The 24,002-nt window shown below is 37.0% G+C and overlaps 1 protein-coding gene across 13 annotated transcripts in view; it reads right to left on the bottom strand.

Moving 5' to 3' along the window:
• Window positions 1–24,002, bottom strand: part of TANC2 (tetratricopeptide repeat, ankyrin repeat and coiled-coil containing 2) — a 642,298-nt gene that overhangs the window by 466,125 nt on the left and 152,171 nt on the right. For all 13 annotated transcript variants that reach the window (XM_077163513.1, XM_077163519.1, XM_077163523.1 and 10 more), the window contains one exon: window positions 5,300–5,371. In XM_077163513.1, the coding sequence (XP_077019628.1) occupies window positions 5,300–5,371 (72 nt within the window). The remainder of the gene's footprint in view (window positions 1–5,299; window positions 5,372–24,002) is intronic.

The following is a 24,002-nucleotide window of genomic DNA, read 5'->3' as shown; positions in this document are numbered from 1 at the left end:
AAGTAACCCACAGTTTACCATATTTCTAGAAATTCTCTACTTAAGTTTTCAAATTTATTAGCCTAGAATTATTTTCCTACGATTAAGGAAAAAAAAAAACCTCTACTGAATCTATAGTTACGTCCAGTTTTTCAATCCTAATATTATTTGCATTTGCTCTTTTTTTCTTAACATATCTAGAACTTGTTCTATTTAATTAAGATTTTGATTTTACTGATGCTCTATTTTATTTCCTACTTTATTAATTCCTTATTTTTTTATTATAGCTTTCTATTTTCATGAGTTTCCTCTCATTCTTTTCCTAATTTCTTCACTTATATATTTAACATATAAATGTTCAATCTTTCTCCTTTTCTAATATAAATACCTAGGTTATTAATTTCCATTTAGTTGTGCATTCCACAAAAAGTAATACATAATATTTTCACTATCATTCAAATCTAATTTCTATCGTTTTCTTCTTGGTTTCTTAGAAGTTTACTTTTCTTTGTAATTTCCAAATGCACAGAGAGTATTTTAGTTATTTTTACTACTTATTTCTCTTTTGATTGAATTATTGCATTTTTCTCCCTTACTAATATGGGATTTATACATATTCTATTTCCATTATTTAACAGTATTCTTAAACTTTAACATTTGAATATGCCTTAACAAAGTCTAAAATTAATGTTTAAACCCTTTTCAACCCCCTTCTTCACATGTAATTTTCTGTATTTTATTTCTTTTACCTCAAATTAGTTAATATTATTGTTCTTTTGTAAAGCAAATGATTGTTTAATCTACACTTTTCCCAATGTTCTGCTCATTATTAACTTCTTCCCTCTCATTCCTTTCTTTTGGTTAGAAATCCTTCTTCCTAAACAGCATCTTCTAGTAATTTTTTCAACAGGGGTCCAAAAGTTGCAAACCTTCTCAATCTTTGTGATTTTTAAAAATATGTACCATTTCATTTTCACTCTTGAATGATACTTTGAGCACAGAATTCAAAGCTGACCATTATTTACTCTTAACACTACAATATTATTCCATTGTCTATGATTTCTCTGTTGTAGCTGAGCTATCAGCTGTCGTTATTACCATTAACCTACATAGGTAATCGTAGTTTCTCTCTGGCCAGTTTTAATATACTTTAATTTTTATTGGGCTTATTCAGTTTTACTACAACACGTCTAGATGTGGAATTATTTTTATTCCTTCTTTTCAGAGCTAGCTGGAGGTTACTTAAATCTTAATAACATATCTCACAAAATTTGGAAAATTCTCAGCCATAAACTCTTTAAATACTATCTCTTCGGGGCTTCTTATATTATTTAAATTTGCCTGTTCTGACCTTTACATGAATGAAATCATTTGGTAAAATACTTTTGTAACTTTTTTTTTTCACTCAATGTTTCTGTGAGCCACACTGATGCATGTGGCTACAATTCATTCTTTTAAATTATATATAATTCATTCATTCCAATGATTGAATATATCCACCATTTGTTCACTCTACTGTTAAATGAACATTTGACTTTTTTCTGGTTTCTGTCTATTGTGAACAATGGAACCATCAATGTATTTTACATGTTCCCTGCTGCACATGTGTAAGAGTCTCTTTTGGATATATCTAGAAGTAAAGTTGTTGGGCTACAGGGTTCAGTTTTGAGTAAAATGCCAAATTATTTTCCAAAGGAACAATGCATAAGAGCACCTGTTGATCCATATTCTAACATTTGTATTACTGAATTTGCTAATGTTTGCCAATTTGCTGAGTTTAAAATGGTATCTCAGAGTGATCTTAATTTGTAATTTTCTAATGATTTATGGAATTAGGAATTATCTTATGAATATTAGCATCTGTGTCTCTTTTTTGTAAAACACATGTTCATGTTTTTTGGTAATTTTTCTACCATTATTAACATACCTTCTGATCCACATATTTAAGTTTCTTTCAGGAGTTGGCTTTTATTTTCCTGTAAAAGGCCAGACTATTAATCAGGCTCTGTAGACCACATATTGTATCACATTTTCTTCTTCTCATAAGGTAGTTCATTACTGGAGATAAACTAGTCTGGATTAAATTGAAGCATTATTCTAATATCTCCTTTCCAATACATTTTCTTGAAGTAAAGAAACTTCTTGGGTTTTACCCTTTTTTTTTTTTGGTTTTGCTTATTAATTTTAAGTTTTTATCATGAATTCAACCCTAAGCTCTTTTCCAGTTGTCTAAAACTTTTCTAAAGATAATTAAAAGTATCAGGTTTCCATCAATCTCATTTTCCTGACTGAAAACTTTTCTTGCGCTTTCTAACTTACTCCAATCTGAAGTGACTGCCCTCTATCTCTATATTTTTATTGTTATCCTGGAGATTTCTTAATCTCTGTCTTTTGTTGAATTTCCTATTTCCCGTAATCCATTTCTTTTATTCGGTTTACTTTCTCATTTGGATGGATCACAACCTCCAACAGATTCCTGAGAAAGAGTACAAAAAGGCAGGCAAAATTTTTCAAAATGCATATGTCTTAAAACATCTTTATTTTACTCTTTAATTGACTAATAGTTTGAATGCATATGGAATTCTAGGGTTGAAATTAGTTTTCTTCACCATTTTGATAGTGTTCCATTTCCCATTCAGTTTTTGATGCTAGCACTGAGAAATCAAAAGCAAATTGATTCCTGTTACTTTATATGCTACAAGGTTTTTTTCCTATCTGGAAGTATGAAAGATCTTCTGTTTGGCCCCAGTGATTTGAAATTTCACCACAATGTGCCTTAGTTTGTGTCTATTTTTATCCATTATTCTAATCACTCAGCGAACCCTTTTAATCTAGAAACTCAAGCTCTTTAGGTCAAGAAAATTCTCTTCAATTATTTCATTGAATTTCTTCTTCATTTTCTCTGTCTTTCTTTTGAGAACTACTTTACTGAAGCTGAAATTGAAATTGAAATCGAAATTCTTGGACTGGTCCTGAAGTTTAATTCACACTTCTGGCTTGTTTTCTATATCCTTGCCCTTTCCATCTACTTTCCTAGAGATTCTTTCAGCATGAATTTCCAATACTTCTACTGAGCTTTTGATTTCACTGTTAGAATTTTAATATTTAAGCGCCTTTTAAAAGTATTCTGTTATGCTTTTATAACACTTTCTTCTTTTTCTTATTTCTCTGAGTATATTAATAATGTTTCTTTTATTTCCTCTGCAAAATTTATCTTCTCTTCATGTTGCTTTGTTCTATTTAATTTCGATCTTTTATACATTAGAGGGTATGCCAGTTTGAATCTGTGGTGCACCCCAGAAGAGTCAGGTTCTTTAATCTTCATTCAGTATTGATGAGTGGGATCTTTTTTATTGTTTCCAAGGAGATGTGACCCATCCAACTGTGGGTGTTAACTTTTGATTAGATGGTTTTCATGGAGATGTGTCCCCACCTATTCAAGGTTGGGTTGCTTACTGGAGCCCTTTAACAGGGAACCATTTCGGAGGGAGCTGACAGAGTGCACAAAACCAGAGACCTTTGGAGATGCATAAAGAAAACACCCCAAGGGAAGCAGTTGAGGAAGCCTGGAGAGAAAGCTAACAGACGTCACCATGTGCCTTCCAAATGAGAGTGAAACCCCAAAAGTTATCAGCCTTCTTGAGCCAAAGTATGTTTCCCTGAACTTCTTAGTTTGGACATTTTTATAGCTGTACCTTAATTTGGACATTTCCATGGCCTTAGAATTGTACAGTTGCAACTTAATAAATTCTCCTTTTAAAAGCCATTCTATTTCTGGTATATTGTGTTCTAGTGGCTTTTACAAACTAAAACAGAGGGTTTTCTCAAGTATCTAGTAATAAACTTGGTTGGCGGATCATATTTAAGAATAGAAGACCAAAAAGTTGACTGGAAACTTTGATATATAAGTAGGGCTTGTCAACTGTGAGCTTCATCATGGAGCAATCTAACTGGGCTATTTATTGAAAGAATTTCTGATGACTATATTTGTGTCTTTCTTTTTGATCAAATTTATCAGAAAAGATTTTTCTAACCTCCCACCAGAAATATGAAGGCCTAACTGCGAACTGGTTAGGATCAAGAGAGCTAGGGTTTAATTCTGTTTTCAGCAGAGAATTCCTGTCCTCAACAATGCTTATGTCTCCTAGTCTAGAGAGTTTCTGCTTTTCCTCTCTCTAAAAAATAAACTTCTGGACTTTTGCAGAGATTAGGCCTGGGGAGTTGAAATTTGCCCAGCTAACAGACTAGTTAGCCAGTTTGAGGAGGGAACCTGCGGTGAAACAATTGCTTCAAGTGACTTTCAAAGAATCCTCCTTTCACCTCCACTTGAAGTCACCATTCTTGAGTTTTTTGAGGCTTCTGGAAGGTAAATCAGGTACTTTCTTAATTTTCTCTGCAGCTGAGTTTAGGAATCAGTTCTTAATTATTCATATACTCTCCAATTTCTACATTCTGTTGCTGTTATCTCCTCTCCCAATACCCTATAGTGGGTTTCTGAAAAGAGCAAAAGTAGAAGTATCTGTTTATCCCATCTCTTTATCTCTACTAATTCTTTTCCTCATTCATTTAAATTCATTATAGAAGTCTCTGCATTATGTGTAAGGAAAAATTCTCTAAAAACCATATTTAGTTATGACTACCTGAAACTTAACAGTTCATTAATTTTATACTTTATGAATTCAGGCTCTAAATGTTCATTCTCTTACAGATCACTTCATTAGTTCAAAAATGTTTATTTATTAGCTATTATATATCAGAGACTTATTCATGGCACTGAGGATACAGCAGTAAACAAAACAGACAAAACCTCTACTATCATCCATGACTGATTCTCACTCTAATGTTGGACAAAGAAAATAAACAAACTAAATATTAAGAGGATACCTGCTATAAAGAAAAAGGAATGCAGGGAAAGTGGTCAGGAAATATTAAATATGTTAGTTAAGAAAGGGCTATTTGAAATTTTCATTGATTCCAAGAGTTTGTAAATAATTTTGAAGTTGTTACTTCAAAAAATCAGTAAGATGTCTATGATGATGATTTTTAAATAGATAAGAAAATAAGTAAGAAGTTCCAAAATAAGACAGCAATTGTAAACAAATACCTTTTTTCTTTGAGAGAGAGAAAGCTAAGACAAAAAATATTGTTTTGAGGAAATCAAAAAAGCAAAGGTCCGTATACATTGAAATTTTACATCTGGTTAATATTCTAAAGGTGATATACAGGTATATACCAATATGCTCCAAAATTACTTCTACCTAAATAACATTTTTTAAATGACATAACACCAATTTTTAGTTTTCTAAAATCTTTAACTTACCTTGCCCAGAGCGGCTTTGGCGAGATTCTACACTTGATTGTCTTCGATCCGGTGGTTCCTCGCTTCCTCCATCTGCATAAAAACAAAAACAGCTTAAGTAAAAAGATAAAGAAATTGATGTAATAGCTTCTCTGATGCCACTCATATCTTAAAAAACAATAATCATAAGTAAAAATGGGGTGACATCAATATGGTGATGTACTACATCCCCTGAAAAATCCTCCCCAAAGATTCAGTGTATAAAAGGACAAATCTCACTTGCTTAGAACTCTGATGGAAGATAGAGACTTCCTACAAACGTTGAATCGAAGAAAGAGAAAAATACTAGAAAGGAAACTTCTGTCCCAGATTGACCAGTCCTCTCCCTCCCCTACACTTGGCCCCATGCAGCTTGGGAAGTGTTCAGATGCAGGGGTGCAGATTCTTCCCGCCTCCCACCAGCGACACAGACTATAAAACCACTCACAGTAGAGAGTTAGGTCTCCATGCACACCAGATACAGGGAACCAAGTTCACAGAAACCCAGGGCGGAACACAAGCTGCTGAGAAGTGCTGGATACAAAAGGGCCCCAAGGAGGAAGTTCCAAAATGAAGGATTGGGGAAGGAATGGCAGAACCAACTTCTCTTCCCAAAGCAACAAGTAGCAATCAATCATGTAGGGATCTGGTAACCAAGGGAGGTCAGTACAATGCCCGGGGAAATGCAGGGCAAAGAGACTGAGGAACCATGTTCAGAGACTGCAACTCTCTCCAAGGCTCCTGGCACCAATCCCACAACCTTGACAGAAGCCCAATTCTTGCCTGGGGGAGAGCTGTGGAAATCCTCCATCCCAAGTAGAGAGAGGGGCACAACTATTGGACAGCAACATGAGAACACAGGATACCTGCTGTTTAAGCCCCTTCCAGTCCCATGCTGTTTGGTGCCACTGTTTCAAATGCTTCAGAAGTGAATGTGACTAAAAGCCATAAATGCCTGCGCTTGTAGGACTGAGAGGTAAAGGTAGCCAAAGAACACCATTTTCTGGGCAGGCCAGAAAGTGAAGGAAGAAAAACGAATTTCTGGAGTCTTTCCAACCCTCTCCAAGGCCCAACAGATCTAGACTATACCCACGGTATGGGTACCTGGCCAGGCTTTGACTAGGAAATACCGACTATCCAAATCTCTAAAAAGAACCTTAATATAAATCCAGTCAACAAAAAAAAAATCCAAGGCAAGAGAAAGAAACCAACCTTCTGAATAAACATATCAAAATCATCAAGTGACCAGATAATAGAAAAACATCACAAGACATACTAAAACACAAGAAGACAGAGCCCAGTCAAAGGAACAAATTAAAAAATCAGAAGAGACACAGAATTTGGAAAAATTAATCAAAGATGTTCAAACAAACCTAAACAAATTCAACAAGGTGGCTAATCAGATAAAAGATATTAAGAAGACACTGGGTGAGCACAAAAAATCTGGAAGGAAACATAGAGTAAAACCAGAATTTATGGAAATGAATACCACAACAGATGAAATTATAAATATACTAGAAGTTTCCAGGAAGACTGGGGAATAGGAGAGGCAGAGCTAACTTCTCCACCATGGACTAACTAGAGAAAAGGCAGAAAATGACTAGGACAGCGGTTTCTATATTACATAGGGAGGACCTGAATGAAAAAGCAGAGAAATTACAACTGAAAGAATAGTTGAGTTTATTTTAATTGCGACCACTGCTGGGGCTAGCTGCAACAGGATGGCTGGAGCAGGTGAGGGAGGTGAGTGCTCCCGTACTCCTATCTCTGCAACCAGCTTGGGAGAGTGCCCTTCTGAGTTCCACAGCTGGGAATGCCCGTGTGGGAACTTGGGAACCAGTTTTAGCCACACACAGAGAGGTTGCAGTGGGGCACAGTGGCTACCCTTACAATCCTGAGGCAGACCACTGTAGGAGCCTGGCTTTGGGGAAGACTTGGGGGCCTTCCCTTTGGGAGGAGAGGGGATGTAGAACAGAGCAGAGCCGATCCAATAAGTAGCAGGTGAGAGAGACACTGTCTGCTCCACAGCCTACATACGTTCTCTACAAAGGTCTACTGCACTCATGGCGTGCATGGGTAGAGAGGCGGGGACAAATAAGAGAATTACATGGAAGCCCCAAGAGCTCCTCCCCAGCCCCATAGTCCCATGGGTGCACAGCAACAAGGGATCTTGCGGGCAGATGAATAGCAGGGCACTTTCAAGCTGATTTCCTAGAGAAGGAAAATCTTTCAGACCCACAACGCGAGATTATAACACTTGGAAGCCTGGGAATCACCAGATGCATCATGCCTTCAAGAGGATTCTCCCCCAAGGGGCACCGGGCCCACATCCCACCCTCATGCCTGGCATTTTCCAGCACACATGGAGACTTGCTGCACTATCTGGATTTTGACCTGGTTTGGGCACCACCCAGCAGGATACTGTACTTAGGAAAAAGTGAGCTTGAGGGGAAGAAGGGGCCTAGTGCTACGTGCTAGGATGACAGGAAAAGTGCATTCTGGAGAAAAGCTGTTCTGCCAAATTCTATGCAGATGTTCAAATAGAACTGTTACCCCCACAGAAGACAATGGCCTTGGTCTGGAAGGGAATTACTGATAAAGCAACTGCTAAAGGAGAACTTCAATGGAAACACAAGCAACTAAAAAATACTGGGTGAATGAGGGAAATCAACTTTCAAATTAACCTTATCAAGATAATCAAAGGCCAAAAAATCATCAGAAATTCATAAAGCACAGACAATGCAAGAAGATATGGTCAAGCCAAATGACCAAATTAAAAAGATGTGATGACACCAAATTTTGAACAACTAATCAAAGAAGTACATACAAATCTCCAAATAACTAAAATGGGATGGCTTACGACATAAAGGGAATTAAGAAGACCTAGGACAGCAAGAAGACCTTGAAAGAGAAAACAGAAAATAGTTATTGATATGAAAGATATTGTACATCAAAATAAAAATAAAGTACAGACAACAACAGAAATAAAGAGGCAGAAGAAAGAATAAGTGAACTTGAGAACAGGGTAACTGAATGTGAACACACAAAAGAACAAATGGTGAAAAGATTTAATTGGATCTCAGGGAAATGATGAACAACATGAAGCGCGCAACTGTAAAAATCAGTGGTGTTCCAGAGAAAGAAAAATCAAGGACTAGTAAGAGCATTTGAGGCGATAACTGAGGAAAATGTAACAAGCCTTATAAAAGACAACTATGCAAATCAAAAAAGCCGAATGAATTTCAAACAGACTAAATCCAAACAGATTCACCTGAAGACAAATACTATTTAGATTGTCACATGTTGAAGAGAAGGAAAAAGTCCTGAAAGCAGCAAGAGAAAAGCAATTCACCACAAAAAAGGAAAGTCACATAAACTTAAGGACTGACTACTCAACAGGCACCATGGAGGTAAGAAGGCAGTCATTATGATACATATAAGATTCTGAGAGAGAAAAATTGCCAGCCAAGAACTCTTTATCCAGCAAAGCTATCCTTCATAAGCAAGGGAGAGAGGCCCACTACACTCAAAGGCACCAAAGTAGCACACCCAACCTGTGCTGCAATGCATAACCACACTGTTGTGCCCCACCCGATGCCCTGCATCCTGCTCCACATCCATTCCGCAAAGATCATGCTTTAGACTACTGAGGGAAATCAAATTCCAAAGCAAACTAATCAAGATATTTACAGGCTGCGAAGACAACAAAAGCTCAATAACCATATCACGATGCAGACAGATACAGCCCAGACTAATGACCAAAATAAAACACCAGAGAAGACACAGACGTAGAAGCAATGAATCAAAGATGTTCATATAACTTTACTAAATAAAATCAATGGGATGGCTAATGACATAAAGGAGATCAAGAAGACATTAGAAACATAGAAGAGGAATATGAAAGAATCTTCTCTTTCTACTTAGAAAAATAACATATATCACAGAGATTAAGATGCTATAGACCAAATTAAAAACATACTAGAGACACACAACAACAGATTTGAAGAGGCAGAAGAAAGAACAAGTGAATTAGAGGACAGAGTAACTGACTTGGAACACTCAAACAGCAAACGGCAAAAATGATGGAAAAAATTGAACTGGATCTCAGGGAAAGGATGGACAAAACAAAGCACTCAAATAGAAGAATCACTGGTATTCCAGAAGCAGAAAAGAAGAGTAAAGGGCTAGGAAGATTAGTTGAGGATATATTGGAGGAAAACATTCCAACCCTTATAAAGGACAGAAATATGCAAGTCAAAGAAGCTCAAAGAACTCTAAATAGAATAAATCAAATAGGTCAGAACCAACACACATACTAATCAGTCTGTCAAATGTTGAAAACAAGTAGAAAATCATGAAACCATCAAGAGAAAAGCAATCTGCTACATACAAAGGAAACCACTTAAGACTGAGTGAGTTCAGCCTACTCAGTTGGCACTATGGAGGCAGTGCTATGATATATTTAAGATCCTGAAAGAGAAAGACTTCCAAACAAGAATTATGTATCCAGTCAAATTGTTCTTCAAACCTGAGGGCGACGGTGGTACTACAGTGGCTCAGTGGCAAGAATTCTCACCTGCCAAGCTGGAGACCTGGGTTCAATCCCTGGAGCCTGCCCATGCAAATACAAAAACAAAAACAAACAAAAACACCGAGGAAGAGATTAAATTATTCACAGACATTTAAATCCTGAAAAAAAATATGGCAAGAAGAGAATGGCACAACAAGAAATACTAAAGGTTGAAAAAAAAAGACAGGAGAGGGAGGTCTGGAGGAAGGCACAGAATTGAAGAGAACCAGTAAGGGTAACTTAAAGGATAAAAAGAGAAAGAGGGGAACGAATATATAAATCTGACAAATAAAATCCAAAAGATAAGATGACGGATTCAAAAAATGCCTCTTCAGTAATAACTCTGAATGTTAACAAACGAAACTTACCAGCGGAAAGATACAGATTGGCAGAATGGATTAAGAAACGTAATTCATTTATATGCTAGTTACAAGAGACTCATCTTTGACATAAGGATACAAACAGAATGAAAGTGAAAGGATGGAAAAAATGTTCCATGCGTGTTGTTAACCAAAAGAAAGCAGGAGTACCTATACTAATATCAGACAAAAAAGGCTTTAAATGTAAAGTCATCATAAGAGGCAAAGAAGGGTCTTATATATTAATTAAAGAGACAATTCACAAAGAAGAAATAATAATCATAAATGTTTATGCTCCCAATCAAGGAGCTTCAAAGCACATGAGAGTCATGGATAAAACTGAAGGTAACGACAGCTGATTCAAAAATAACAGTAGGAGTCCAGAGAAGATGGCGGCTTAGTAAGGCGCACGGATCTTAGTTCCTCCTCCAGAACAACTACTAAAGAACTAGAAACAGTACAGAACAGCTCCCGGAGCCAAGACAGAGACCAGACACACAGCGTACCCCATTCTGGAATGGCTAGACCGGCTAAGAGACTCCGCTGCGGTGAGGTCCCCGAGAGGCGCGTGCTTCCCCGGGCCGCGGCGGCTGGCGGCCAGAGCCCCTCCCTCCCTCGTTCCCGGGCCGGCTGGGAGCTTTGGATCGGCAGTTCCCCAAGCGACAGTGGCCGGCAACCGGAGCCCCTTCCACAGACGCGGCTTTCTGGGCCGGCTGGGAACCTTGGATCGGCGGTACACCAAGCCGCGGCGGCCCTCCCACACGCAGCTTCCCTGGCCGGCTGGGAGCTTTGGATCGGCGGTTCCCTAAGCCGCGGCAGCTGGTGACCCTCCCCCACAGGTGATTTCCAGGAGGGAAAGGAAAGATTCTCCAACAGTAGTAGAGACTGGGCCCAACCTAACACCAACAGTGGCATTAATGAACAACTTCTGACTACTAAAAAGAGGCCCTCAGCTCAGGAGAAACTGATCAAGGTGGAAGTCGTTGATTAGGCTAACTGAAAAAGAGGAAAGGGGGCGAAACAGAGCCTTCTGCGGCTGTTTCTATGGAGGCTTCGTTGCCTCTGGGCTCAGCGCTGGGATTACACAGGTAGCAACTGCCCCCAATGCAGAAACAGGCTGCTTTCAAGGCTCTCTACTACCTGAACCTTCCCCGCTGGAGGGGTGAAAAGCAACTCAGGTGGAATCCCTCTCTCAAGAAATTCAGATCCCAGGACTTCACAATTTGAAGCCATTAAAACCAACCTACAACCTTTCCTCTGTCACCACCACACACCCAGCAGCAAGAGTCTTCCAAAGTTAAAGGAGACACAACACCTTTTGCTGGTGGGACCCGCAGACAGACAAGCACCACATATTGGGCAGGATAACAAAAACAGAGCCCAGAGACTTCACAGGAAAGTCTTTCAACCTGCTGGGTCCCACACTCAGGGAAATCTGATTAAATGCCAAGATGCCAGCAAAAAATAACAAATCACACAAGGAAAATTGAAGATATGGCCCAGTCAAAGGAACAAACCAATAGCTCAAATGAGATACAGGAGCTGAGACAACTAATGCTGAATATACGAACAGAAATGGAAAAACTCTTCAAAAACCAAATCAATAAATTGAGGGAGGACATGAAGAAGGCAAGGGATGAACAAAAAGAAGAAATGGAAAGTCTGAAAAAAAAATCATAGAACTTATGGTATTGAAAGACACAATAGAAGAGATGAAAAAAACAATGGAAACCTACAATGGAAGATTTAAAGAGACAGAGGCTAGAATTAGTGAACTGGAGGATGGAACATCTGAAATCCAAAAAGAAACAGAAATTATAGGGAAAAGAATGGAAAACTTTGAGCAGGGGCTCAGGGAATTGATGATAATATGAGTGCACAAATATACGTGTTGTGGGTGTCCTAGAAGGAGAAGAGAAGGGAAAAGGAGGAGAAAAACTAATGGAAGAAATTATCACTGAAAATTTCCCAACTCTTATGGAAGACCTAAGATTACAGATCCAAGAAGTGCAGCACATCCCAAAGAGAATAGATCCAAATAGGGGTTCTCCAAAACACTTACTAGTTAGAATGTCAGAGGTCAAAGAGAAAGAGAGGATCTTGAAAGCAGCAAGAGAAAAACAATCCATCACATACAAGGGAAACCCAATAAGACTATGTGTAGATTTCAAAGCAGAAACCATGGAGGCAAGAAGACAGTGGGATGATATATTTAAATTACTAAAAGAGAAAAACTACCAACCAAGAATTCTATATCCAGCAAAAGTGTCCTTCAAAAATGAGGGAGAAATTAAAACACTTTCAGACAAAAAGTCACTGAGAGAATTTGTGACCAAGAGACCAGCTCTGCAAGAAATACTAAAGGGAGCACTAGAGTCAAATATGAAAAGACAGAAGAGAGAGGTGTGGAGAAGAGTGTAGAAAGAAGGAAAATCAGATATGATATATATAATACAAAAGGCAAAATGGGAGAGGAAAGCATTACCCAAACAGTAATAACACTAAATGTTAATGGACTGAATTCCCCAATCAAAAGACATAGACTGGCAGAATGGATTAAAAAACAGGATCCTTCTATATGCTGTCTACAGGAAACACATCTTAGACCCAAAGATAAACATAGGTTGAAAGTGAAAGGTTGGGAAAAGATATTTCATGCAAATAACAACCAGAAAAGAGCAGGAGTAGCTATACTAATAGCCAACAAATTAGACTTCAAATATAAAACAGTTAAAAGAGACAAAGAAGGACACTATCTACTAATAAAAGGAACAATTAAACAAGAAGACATAACATTCATAAATATTTATGAACCGAATCAGAATGCCCCAAAATACGTGAGGAATACACTACAAATACTGAAAAGGGAAATAGACACATATACTATAATAGTTGGAGACTTCAGTTCACCACTCACATCAAGGGACAGAACATCTAAACAGAGGATCAATAAAAAAAACAGACAATTTGAATATTACAATAAATGAGCTAGACTTAACAGACATTTATAGGACATTACACCCCACAACAGCAGGATACACCTTTCTCTCAAGTGCTCATGGATCATTCTCAAAGATAGACCATATGCTAGGTCACAAAGCAAGTCTCAACAAATTTAAAAAGATTGAAATCATACACAACAGTTTCTCAGATAATAAAGGAATGAAGTTGGAAATCAATAATAGGCAGAGTGCCAGAAAATTCATAAATACGTGGAGGTTCAACAGCACACTCTTAAACAACCAGTGGGTCAAGGAAGAAATTACAAGAGAAATTAGTAAATATCTCGAGGTGAATGAAAACGAAAACACAACATATCAAAACCTATGGGACGTAGCAAAGGAGTGCTAAGACGGAAATTTATTGCCCTAAATGCCTATATCAGAAAAGAAGAAAAGGAAAAAATTCAGGAATTAACTGTCCACTTGGAAGAACTGGAGAAAGAACAGCAAACTAACCCCAAAGCAAGCAAAAGGAAAGAAATAACAAAGATTAGAGCAGAAATATATGAAATTGAGAACATGAAAACAATAGAGAAAATCAATAAGACCAGAAGTTGGTTCTATGAGAAAATCAATAAGATTGATGGGCCCTTAGCAAGATTGACAAAAAGAAGAAGAGAGAGGATGCAAATAAATAAGATCAGAAATGGAAGAGGACACATAACCACTGACCTCACAGAAATAAAGGAGGTAATAACAGGATACTATGAACAACTTTATGCTAATACAACAATGTAGATGAAATGGACAAGTTCCTAGAGAGGCACGAACAACCAACTTTGACTCAAGAAGAAATAGACGACCTCAACAAACCAATCACAAGTAAAGAAATTGAATCACTCATTCAAAAGCTTCCTAAAAAGAAAAGTCCAGGACCAGACGGCTTCACATGTGAATTCTACCAAACATTCCAGAAAGAATTAGTACCAACTCTCCTCAAACTCTTCAAAAAAATCGAAGTGGAGGTAAAGCTACCTAAATCATTCTATGAAGCCAACATCACCCTCATACCAAAACCAGGTAAAGATATTACAAAAAAAAGAAAACTACAGACCAATCTCTCTAATGAATATAGATGCAAAAATCCTCAACAAAATTCTAGCAAATCGAATCCAGCAACACAGTAAAAGAATTATACATCATGACCAAGTAGGATTCATCTCAGGTATGCAAGGATGGTTCAACATAAGAAAATCAATTAATGTAATACACCATATCAACAAATCAAAACAGAAAAATCACATGATCATCTCAATTGATGCAGAGAAGGCATTTGACAAAATTCTACACCCTTTCCTGTTGAAAACACTTCAAAAGATAGGAATACAAGGGAACTTCCTTAAAATGATAGAGGGAATATATGAAAAACCCACAGCTAATATCATCCTCAATGGGGAAAAATTGAAAACCTTCCCCCTAAGATCAGGAACAAGACAAGGATGTCCACTATCACCACTGTTATTCAACATTGTGTTGGAGTTTCTAGCCAGAGCAATTAGACAAGAAAAAGAAATACAAGGCATCAAAACTGGAAAGGAAGAAGTAAAACTATCACAGTTCGCAGACGATATGATACTATATGTCGAAAACCCGGAAAAAATCCACAACTACTAGAGCTAATAAATGAGTACAGCAAAGTAGCAGGTTACAAGATCAACATTCAAAAATCTGTAGCATTTCTATACACGAGCAATGAACAAGCTGAGGGGGAAATCAAGAAACGAATCCCATTTACAATTGCAACTAAAAGAATAAAATACCTAGGAATAAATTTAACTAAAGAGACAAAAGACCTATACAAAGAAAACTACAAAAAACTGTTAAAAGAAATCACAGAAGACCTAAATAGATGGAAGGGCATACCGTGTTCATAGATTGGATGACTAAATATAGTTAAGATATCAATCCTACCTAAATTGATTTACAGATTCAATGCAATACCAATCAAAATCCCAACAACTTATTTTTCAGAAATAGAAAAACCAATAAGCAAATTTATCTGGAAGGGCAGGATGCCCCGAATTGCTAAAAGTATCTTGAGGAAAAAAAACGAAGCTGGAGGTCTCACGCTGCCGGACTTTAAGGCATATTATGAAGCCACAGTGGTCAAAACTGCATGGTACTGGCATAAAGATAGATATATTGACCAATGGAATCGAACAGAGTGCTCAGATATAGACCCTCTCATCTATGGACATTTGATCTTTGATAAGGCAGTCAAGCCAAGTCACCTGGGACAGAACAGTCTCTTCAATAAATGGTGCCAAGAGAACTGGATATCCATATGCAAAAGACTGAAAGAGGACCCATATCTCACACCCTATACAAAAGTTAACACAAAATGGATCAAAGATCTAAACATTAGGTCTAAGACCATAAAACAGAGGAAAATGTAGGGAGATATCTTATGAAGCTTACAATTGGAGGCGGTTTTATGGACCTTAAACCTAAAGCAAGAGCACTGAAGAAAGAAAGAAATAAATGGGAGCTCCTCAAAATTAAACACTTTTGTGCATCAAAGAACTTCATCAAGAAAGTAGAAAGACAGCCTACACGATGGGAGACAATATTTGGAAATGACATATCAGATAAAGGTCTAGTATCCAGAATTTATAAAGAGATAGTCCAACTCAACAACAAAAAGACAGCCAACCCAATTACAAAATGGGAAAAAGACTTGAACAGACACCTCTCAGAAGAGGAAATACAAATGGCCAAAAGGCACATGAAGAGATGCTCAATGTCCCTGGCCATTAGAGAAATGCAAATCAAAACCACAATGAGATATCATCTCACACCCACCAGAATGGCCATTATCAACAAAACAGAAAATGACAAGTGCTGGAGAGGATGCGGAGAAAGAGGCACACTTATCCACTGTTGGTGGGAATGTCAAAGGGTGCAACCACTGTGGAAGGCAGTTTGGCGGTTCCTCAAAAAGCTGAATATAGAATTGCCATACGACCCAGCAATACCATTGCTAGGTATCTACTCAAAGGACTTAAGGGCAAAGACACAAACGGACATTTGCACACCAATGTTTATAGCAGCATTATTTACAATTGCAAAGAGATGGAAACAGCCAAAATGTGCATCAACAGACGAGTGGCTAAACAAACTATGGTATATACATACGATGGAATATTATGCAGCTTTAAGACAGGATAAACTTATGAAGCATGTAATAACATGGATGGACCTAGAGAATATTATGCTGAGTGAGACTAGCCAAAAACTAAAGGACAAATACTGTATGGTCCCACTGATGTGAACCGACATACGAGAATAAACTTGGAATATGTCATTGGTAACAGAGACCATCAGGAGTTAGAAACAGGGTAAGATAATGGGTAATTGGAGCTGAAGGGATACGGACTGTGCAACAGGACAGCACAATAATACCTAATTGTAATGTAATTATGTTAAAACACTGAATGAAGCTGCACCTGAGCTATATTTTTGTTTGTTTGTTTTTTTATATATATTTTTGTATTTTTATTTTTATTTTTTTCTCTATATTATCATTTTATTTCTTTTTCTGTTGTCTTGCTATTTCTTTTTCTAAATCCATGCAAATGTACTAAGAAATGATGATCATACATCTGTGATGATATTAAGAATTACTGATTGCATATGTAGAATGGAATGATTTCTAAATGTTGTGTTAGTTAATTTTTTTTAATTAATAAAAAATAAAAATAAAAATAAAAAAATAAATAACAGTAGGAGAATTCAATACACCACTCTTCTTTACAGAAAGAACAACCAAATGGAAGATTAACAAGGAAACAGAGAAGTTAAACAACTTGAGAAATGAATTAGACCTAACAGACATATAAAGGTCATTACAACCCAAAACTCCGGGATATACATTCTTCTCTACTGCCCATGGAACATTCTCCAGGATAGACCATATACTGGGGAATAAAACAAGTCTTTATAAATTTTAAAATACTGAAATTATTCAAATCACTTTCTCAGATCACAATACAGCTGGATATCAATAACCTCCAAGGAATGAGAACACTGACAAATACATGGAGGTTAAATAACATACTCCTAAACAACCAATGGGTCAAAGAAGAAATTGCTAAAGAAATCAGTAGCTCTCTGGAGACAAATGAAAATGAGGGTACAGCATATCAAAACCTCTGGGATGTAGCAAAGGCTGTGCTGAGAGAGAAATTTATTGCCTTACATGCCTATATTAAAAAACAGGAAAGAGCAAAAATCTAGGACTTAACTTCACACCGGGAGGAACTTGAGAAAGAACAGCAAACTAACTCCAAAGGAAATAGAAGGAGAGAAATAAAAAAGATTGAAGCAGAGTTAAATGAATGGGAGAATGAAAGAACAACAGAAAGAATCAATAAAACCAAAAGTTAGTTCTTTGAGAAAATCAATGAAATCAATGGAGCACTAGCAATGCTGAGAAAAAAAAAGAGAGAGAGGATGCAAATAAACAAAATCAGAAATGAGAAGGAGGTCATTACTACAGTTCTGAAGAAATAAAAGAAATCATAAGAGGACACTATGAACAACTATATGGCAACAAACTAGACAACTTAGATGAAATGGACAAATTCCTGGAAACACACAAACAAGGTACACTGATTCAGGAAGAAATAGAAGATCTCAACAAACCAAGCACAAGTAAAGAGATTCAAACAGTCATCAAAATCTTCCTACAAAGAAAAGCCCAGGGCCAGATGGCTTCACACCGGAATCTTATCAAACATTCCAAAAAGAAGTAACATCAATACTGAAAAAAAAAAAAAAAACTGAGAAAAAAGGAACACTACCTAACTCATTTCATGAAGCTAATATCATTTTAATACCAAAACTGGATAAAGACGCTATATGAAAGGAAAACTATAGGCCAATCTCCCTAATGAACATAGATGCAAAAAGTCTCAATAAAATGCTAGCAAACTGAATCGAACAACACATTAAAAGAATTATAAACCATGACCGAGTGGGGTTTATACCAGGAATGCAAGGATGGTTCAACACAAGAAAAAATCAGTTTATGTAATACAGCACATTAACAAATTGAAAGGGAAAAATCACATGATCATCTCAACTGATGCTGAAAAAGCATTCAACAAAATCCAACATCCTTTTCTGATAAAAGTGCTTCAAAAGATAGGAATCAAAGGTAACTTCTTCAATACAATAAAGAGTATATATGAAAAACTGATAACTAGCATTGTACTCAATGGAGAGAGACTGAAAGCTTTTCCCCTAAGATTGGATGAGAAAAGGATGCCCTGTGTCACCACCATTATTCAACATTTTACTTGAAGCGCTAGATAGAGCAATCAAAGAGGAAAAAAAAAAAAAAAGGCAACCAAATTGGAAGGGAAGTAAAACTTTCATTATCTACAGACGACACGATACATTACTTGGAAAATCCTAAGAAATCTACAACAAAGATACTTGAGGTAATAAACAAATTCAGCAAGGTGGTGGGATATAAAACTAATGTGCACAAATCAATAATATTTCTATACACAAACAATGACCTGAGGAGTCAGCTAAGGAGACAATTTCCTTCAAAATAGCAACTAAAAGAATCAAGTACTTAGGAACGGACTTAACTAGGGATGTAAAGGACTTGTACACAGAAAACTGCATAACATTACTAAAAGAAATCAAAGAAGATCTAAATAGGTAGAAAGACATTCCCTGTTCATAGATAGGAAGGTTAAATATAGTTAAGATGTCAATTTTACCCAAACTGATCTCCAGATTCAACGCAGTATCAATCAAAACTCCAACAACCTACTTTAAAGACTTGGAAAAAGTAGTTATCAATTTCATTTGGAAGGGAAAGAGACCCTGAATAGCTAAAAGCATCCTCAAAAAGAAGAATAAAGTGGAGGATTAACATTTCCTGATTTCAAAACTTATTATAAAGCCACAGTAGTCAAAACAGCATGGTACTGGCACAAAGACAGAAGTACTGACCAATGGAATTGAAAGCACAGAAACAGACCACCAAATCTATGGTCAACTAACTGGTTTTTGAAAAAGCCCCCAAATTCACTGAACTGGGACAAAATAGCCTTTTCAATAAATGGGCATGGGAGAACTGGATATCAATAGCCAAATGAATGAAAGAGGAACTTATCTTACACCCTATACAAAAATTAACTCAAAGTGGATCACCTAAATATAAGAACTAGCATCATAAAGCTTCTAGAAGAAAATGTAGGGTAACACCTTCAAGACCTAGTAATCAGGAGGTAGCTTCCTAAACTTCAAAAACAAAGCATAAGCAAGAAAAGAAGAAATCGATAAATGGGAACTCCTCAAAATAAAAAATGCTTCTGCACCTCAAAAGAGTTTCTGAAAAAGGTGAAGGGGCAGTCAACTCAATGGGAAAAAATATTTGGAAATCACACATTGGACAAAGGTTTGATATCATCTATACATAAAGAAATCAAACAACTCAACAACAAAAAAAACAAACAACCCAATTATAAAATGGGCTAAAGATATGAATAAGCATTTTTCTGAAGAGCAAATACAGATGGCTCAAAAGCACATGAAGAGATGCTCACTTTCATTAGCTATATGGGAAATGGGAAATTAAGACCACAATGAGGTACAACCTTACACCTATAAGAATGGCTGTTATTAAACAACAGGAAACTATAAAAGGTGGAGAGAATGTGGAGAAATTGGGATACTTATGCACTGCTGGTGGGAATGTACAATGGCACAGCCATAAGGGAAGACAGTTTGGCAATTCCATAGGCAATTAAATATCGAGTTGTCCTATGATCCAGCAATAACAATACTTGGTCTATACCCAGAAGAGCTGAAAGCAGTGACACAAACAGACATTTACACACTGATGCTCATAGTAGCATTATCCACAATCGCCAAAAGATGAAAACACTCCAAATATCCATCAACAGATGAGTGGATTAAAAAAAAATGCGGCATATACATATGATGATACCTGTAACAGTAAGGTGAAATGACATCTTGAAGCACATGACAAGATGGATGAGCCTTGAGGACATAATGCTGAGTGAAACAGCAAGACAAAAGGATAGAAACTATATGACCATGGTAAAGGTTAGACCAGAGACTTATAATAGGGAATATAGGGGACTCAGAGATACACAGAAGCTAGAGATGGGTGAACGGTTAGCTAATGAAGTTGAACTCAAATGTAAGGGAACAGATAGAAATGAAGGCAGTTCTCTATTAAGTCTATTAAGTAATATTACCATATTGAAGGTGCAAGAGATTGAAAGGACTTGTATAGACCTACATGTCCCACTGATTAACACTAGAAATATAAATGGGTTCTTGCAGGAACTGCTTCAAGGGTGTGAATCATGTATGGGGGGTGTTAGGGTCTGAGTTACATGGGTGGTGGGCTGCTCTTGCATGCTGTGGGTTATGTTTAGCAGGAAAACATCAGCAGTACCACAGCAACAGCAGGGGCAAATAATGGGGGAAGGGAGAAGAGTTAAGGGGAGATTTAGAGTTCCTATTTGGTGATGGTGTGTTTATTGGTTATCCTTTTCTTGGGAACAATGCAATTATCTAAAATTGAGAGTGGTGATGGACTGTGGATGTTGAGCATTTAAACATAATGCCTAATGAATGAAGGCTGCTGAAGGATGCATTGACTGAGAAGTAGACTGGCAAACAATGGTGTATACATATGATTGGATATTGTGCTGGTACAAAAAGGAATGAAGCTCTGGGGCATGCAACGATGTGAATGAATCTGTGGGACATTTAGTAAGGCAAAATAAGCCAGAAACAAAAGAACAATTATTGTGTGATCTCCTTTAGAAAATGTTTATTAGAAGACGGACCTAGATTGTAAGTTCCTATAGCAGACACATTTAGTCCAGAGTGGTAATTATTATTTATGGATTTGGAGAAGCTGTTTTATATATCTGTAACCTGGTATTTAGAGATAAGAATGAAGCCGACCAGGTCAGGATTAAGGTAACTCGGAACACAGGGGTAAGGAAGATATTTGTGTATTTTAAAACTGGACCTACTCTTTGAGACCAAAGAAAGTGGTTTTGTCTGGAACCTAAATTTTCTATAGCACATAATCTAACTCAACCAATTTGGATTAGCTTATTTGAACAATTGAAGAGGGAACACAGAATAAGAATGAGGGACTTAAATCCTGTACAGCTTAATGCAATGTCTGGATACATCCTAGAATACAGTAAGCAGATAATCAAAAGGTATTGGCAAAGTCCCTTGAGGGATGGAAGAAAAAATACGGAACAATTTAACTTTATCATCAAAGAATCCCCTGATAGTGTGTCAATTGTTGGGGACACCCAAATCAACAGCTCAAGCCCTTGATCTTCAGGCTTACTCTTGGGAAGCTTATGTAGGTAGCAGAGAAGCTTAGACTACCTATAGGTATGTCTATGAGTTACTTCTGGAGGACCTCTTTTGTTGCTCAGATGTGGCCTCACTCTCTCTAAGCCCAACTCTGTAAGTGAAATCATTACCCTCCCCACTACATGGGAAATGACATCCACAGGCGAGCGTCTTCCTGGCAACATGGGAAATGACTCCCAGGGATGAATCCTGCCCTGATACTGTGGGATCAACAATTCCATCCTGACCAAAAGGGGGAAAAGAAGTATAACAGATAAAGTATCAGTGGCTGGGAGAATTCAAATAGAGTTGAGAGGATACTCTTGAAGTCACTATTATGCAAGCTTCAGTTAGACATCGTTACCTATCATAAATTGCCAAACCCCAACCAAGACCATTCCAGCCAATTCTAAAGAACACCTAGGGCAATATATAAGATTCTACAAAGGTTTCATACTAGGGTAACTTTCCAGAAACCTACAACCTTCAGATGGGTTCCAGAACCAGATCAGCCCTGAAACCTCAAGGGGCCAGCCTCTCCAGAACATCAGCTAGTTCCATCTCCCTACCCCATATTACTGACAGCCTTTTCCAACATGAAAAAGTTAGAATGGCCATATCCCAAATACTCCTAAGGAGTGGGATAGAAAGATCAAAGGTGATGGTGGAGTTATACAGAGAAGGTCGGGTATAACAAACAAATATGATTGCTGAAACATCAAATAGATATTTCTTTTAGTTTCCAGTATCTTTGTGCAGCTAGACGTAAAAATCTAAAACTGCGGAACCGTAACCCATACTAAATTCTAACATCTGTTCTACAACTAATTGTTGTGCTGTGATTTGAAATGTACTGCTTTTTTAAATATCTGCTATTTATCACAAAAAAGAAAAAAAGTCGATTGTGATGATAAAATATATATATATTCCTTCTAGACTCGGATATTCTGGAGCATCTAGAAGGAAAAATCTGAGAGGATAGTATGGTAGCCCATTACAAACTCTTCGATCTGTTCTGTAACTAGTTGTTGAAGCGTGCTCTGAAAATTATTACTGTTTTCTTTTTTTGCTTTGTATGTTATAATATACAATTTTTTAAAAATCAGAACAAAACAGAAGTGAAAGAGAGTTTAAAATTTTCACAACTAAATGCTGAGAGAATTTGTTAACAAGAGACTTGCCCTGCAAGAAATGTTAAAAGGAGTTCTGTCAGCTGAAAGAAAAAAAAAGGACAGGAAGGAGACATCTGGAAAAGCCACAAAACTGAAAAGTATTAGTAAGGGTAGCTTAAAGGATAAGGGTGGTGGGGGAGATATCTGAAAAATAAAAACCAAAGGATAAGATCATTGGTTCAAGTACTGCCTTGACAGTAATAACTTTGAATGTGAGTACACTAAAGTCACCAATTAAAAGATACAGATAGATAGAATGTGTTTACAAGTATGATCCATCTGTAACTGTTTACAAGAGACTCATCATAGATTCAAGGATTCAAAGAGACTGAAAGTGAAAGGATGGAAAAAAAATATTCCATGCAAGCTGTAACCAAAAGAAAGTAGAGATAGATGTATTAATATCAGAAAAAGTATACTTTAAATGCAAAGATGTCATTAGAGACAAGGAAGGTCACTATATATTAATAAAAGGGATAATTCATCAAGAAGAAATAACCACAAATGTTTATGCGCCTAACCAAGGAGATACAACGTTTATGAAGCAAAACTGAAGAGAGCAATAGAGGTTTCTACAATAGTGGGCAACTTCAATACACCACACTTTTCTATAGGCAGAACAACAAAACCGAGGATCAGTAAGGAAACAGAGAACCTAAACAATGTGATAAATGAATCAGACCTAAAAGACATAAATACATCACTGCATCCCAAAACACCAGGATATACATTCTTCTCTAGTGCTCACAGAACGTTCTCCAAGACAGATCATATGCTGGGGCACAAACCAAGTTTAAATAAATTTGAAGACTCAAATTATTCACAGCACTTTCTTCACCCATAATGGAGCAAAGCTGGAAATCAATAACCACCAAAGAACTTGAACTTTCACAAGTATATTAAGGTTAAGCATCATACTCTTAAACAATCAGTGGGTCAAAGAAGAAATTGCAAGAGAAATCAATTAATATTTTGAGACAAATGAAAACAAGAATACAATGCATCAAAACCTATGGGATGCAGTGAAGGCAGTGCTGAGAGGGAATTTCATAGCTCTAAATGCATACATTAAAAAGAAAGAGGGTGGGCCATGGTGGCTCAGCACACAGAGTTCTCGCCTGCCATGCTGAAGACCCAGATTCAATTCCTGGTGCTGTTCATGAAAAAAAAAAAAAAGAAAAGAAAAGAAAGAAAGAAAGACCTAAA

This window comes from Tamandua tetradactyla, chromosome 6 (genome assembly GCF_023851605.1).
Source record: "Tamandua tetradactyla isolate mTamTet1 chromosome 6, mTamTet1.pri, whole genome shotgun sequence".
Classification (NCBI taxonomy): domain Eukaryota; kingdom Metazoa; phylum Chordata; class Mammalia; order Pilosa; family Myrmecophagidae; genus Tamandua; species Tamandua tetradactyla.
This window is presented reverse-complemented; position numbering and strand designations above follow the sequence as displayed.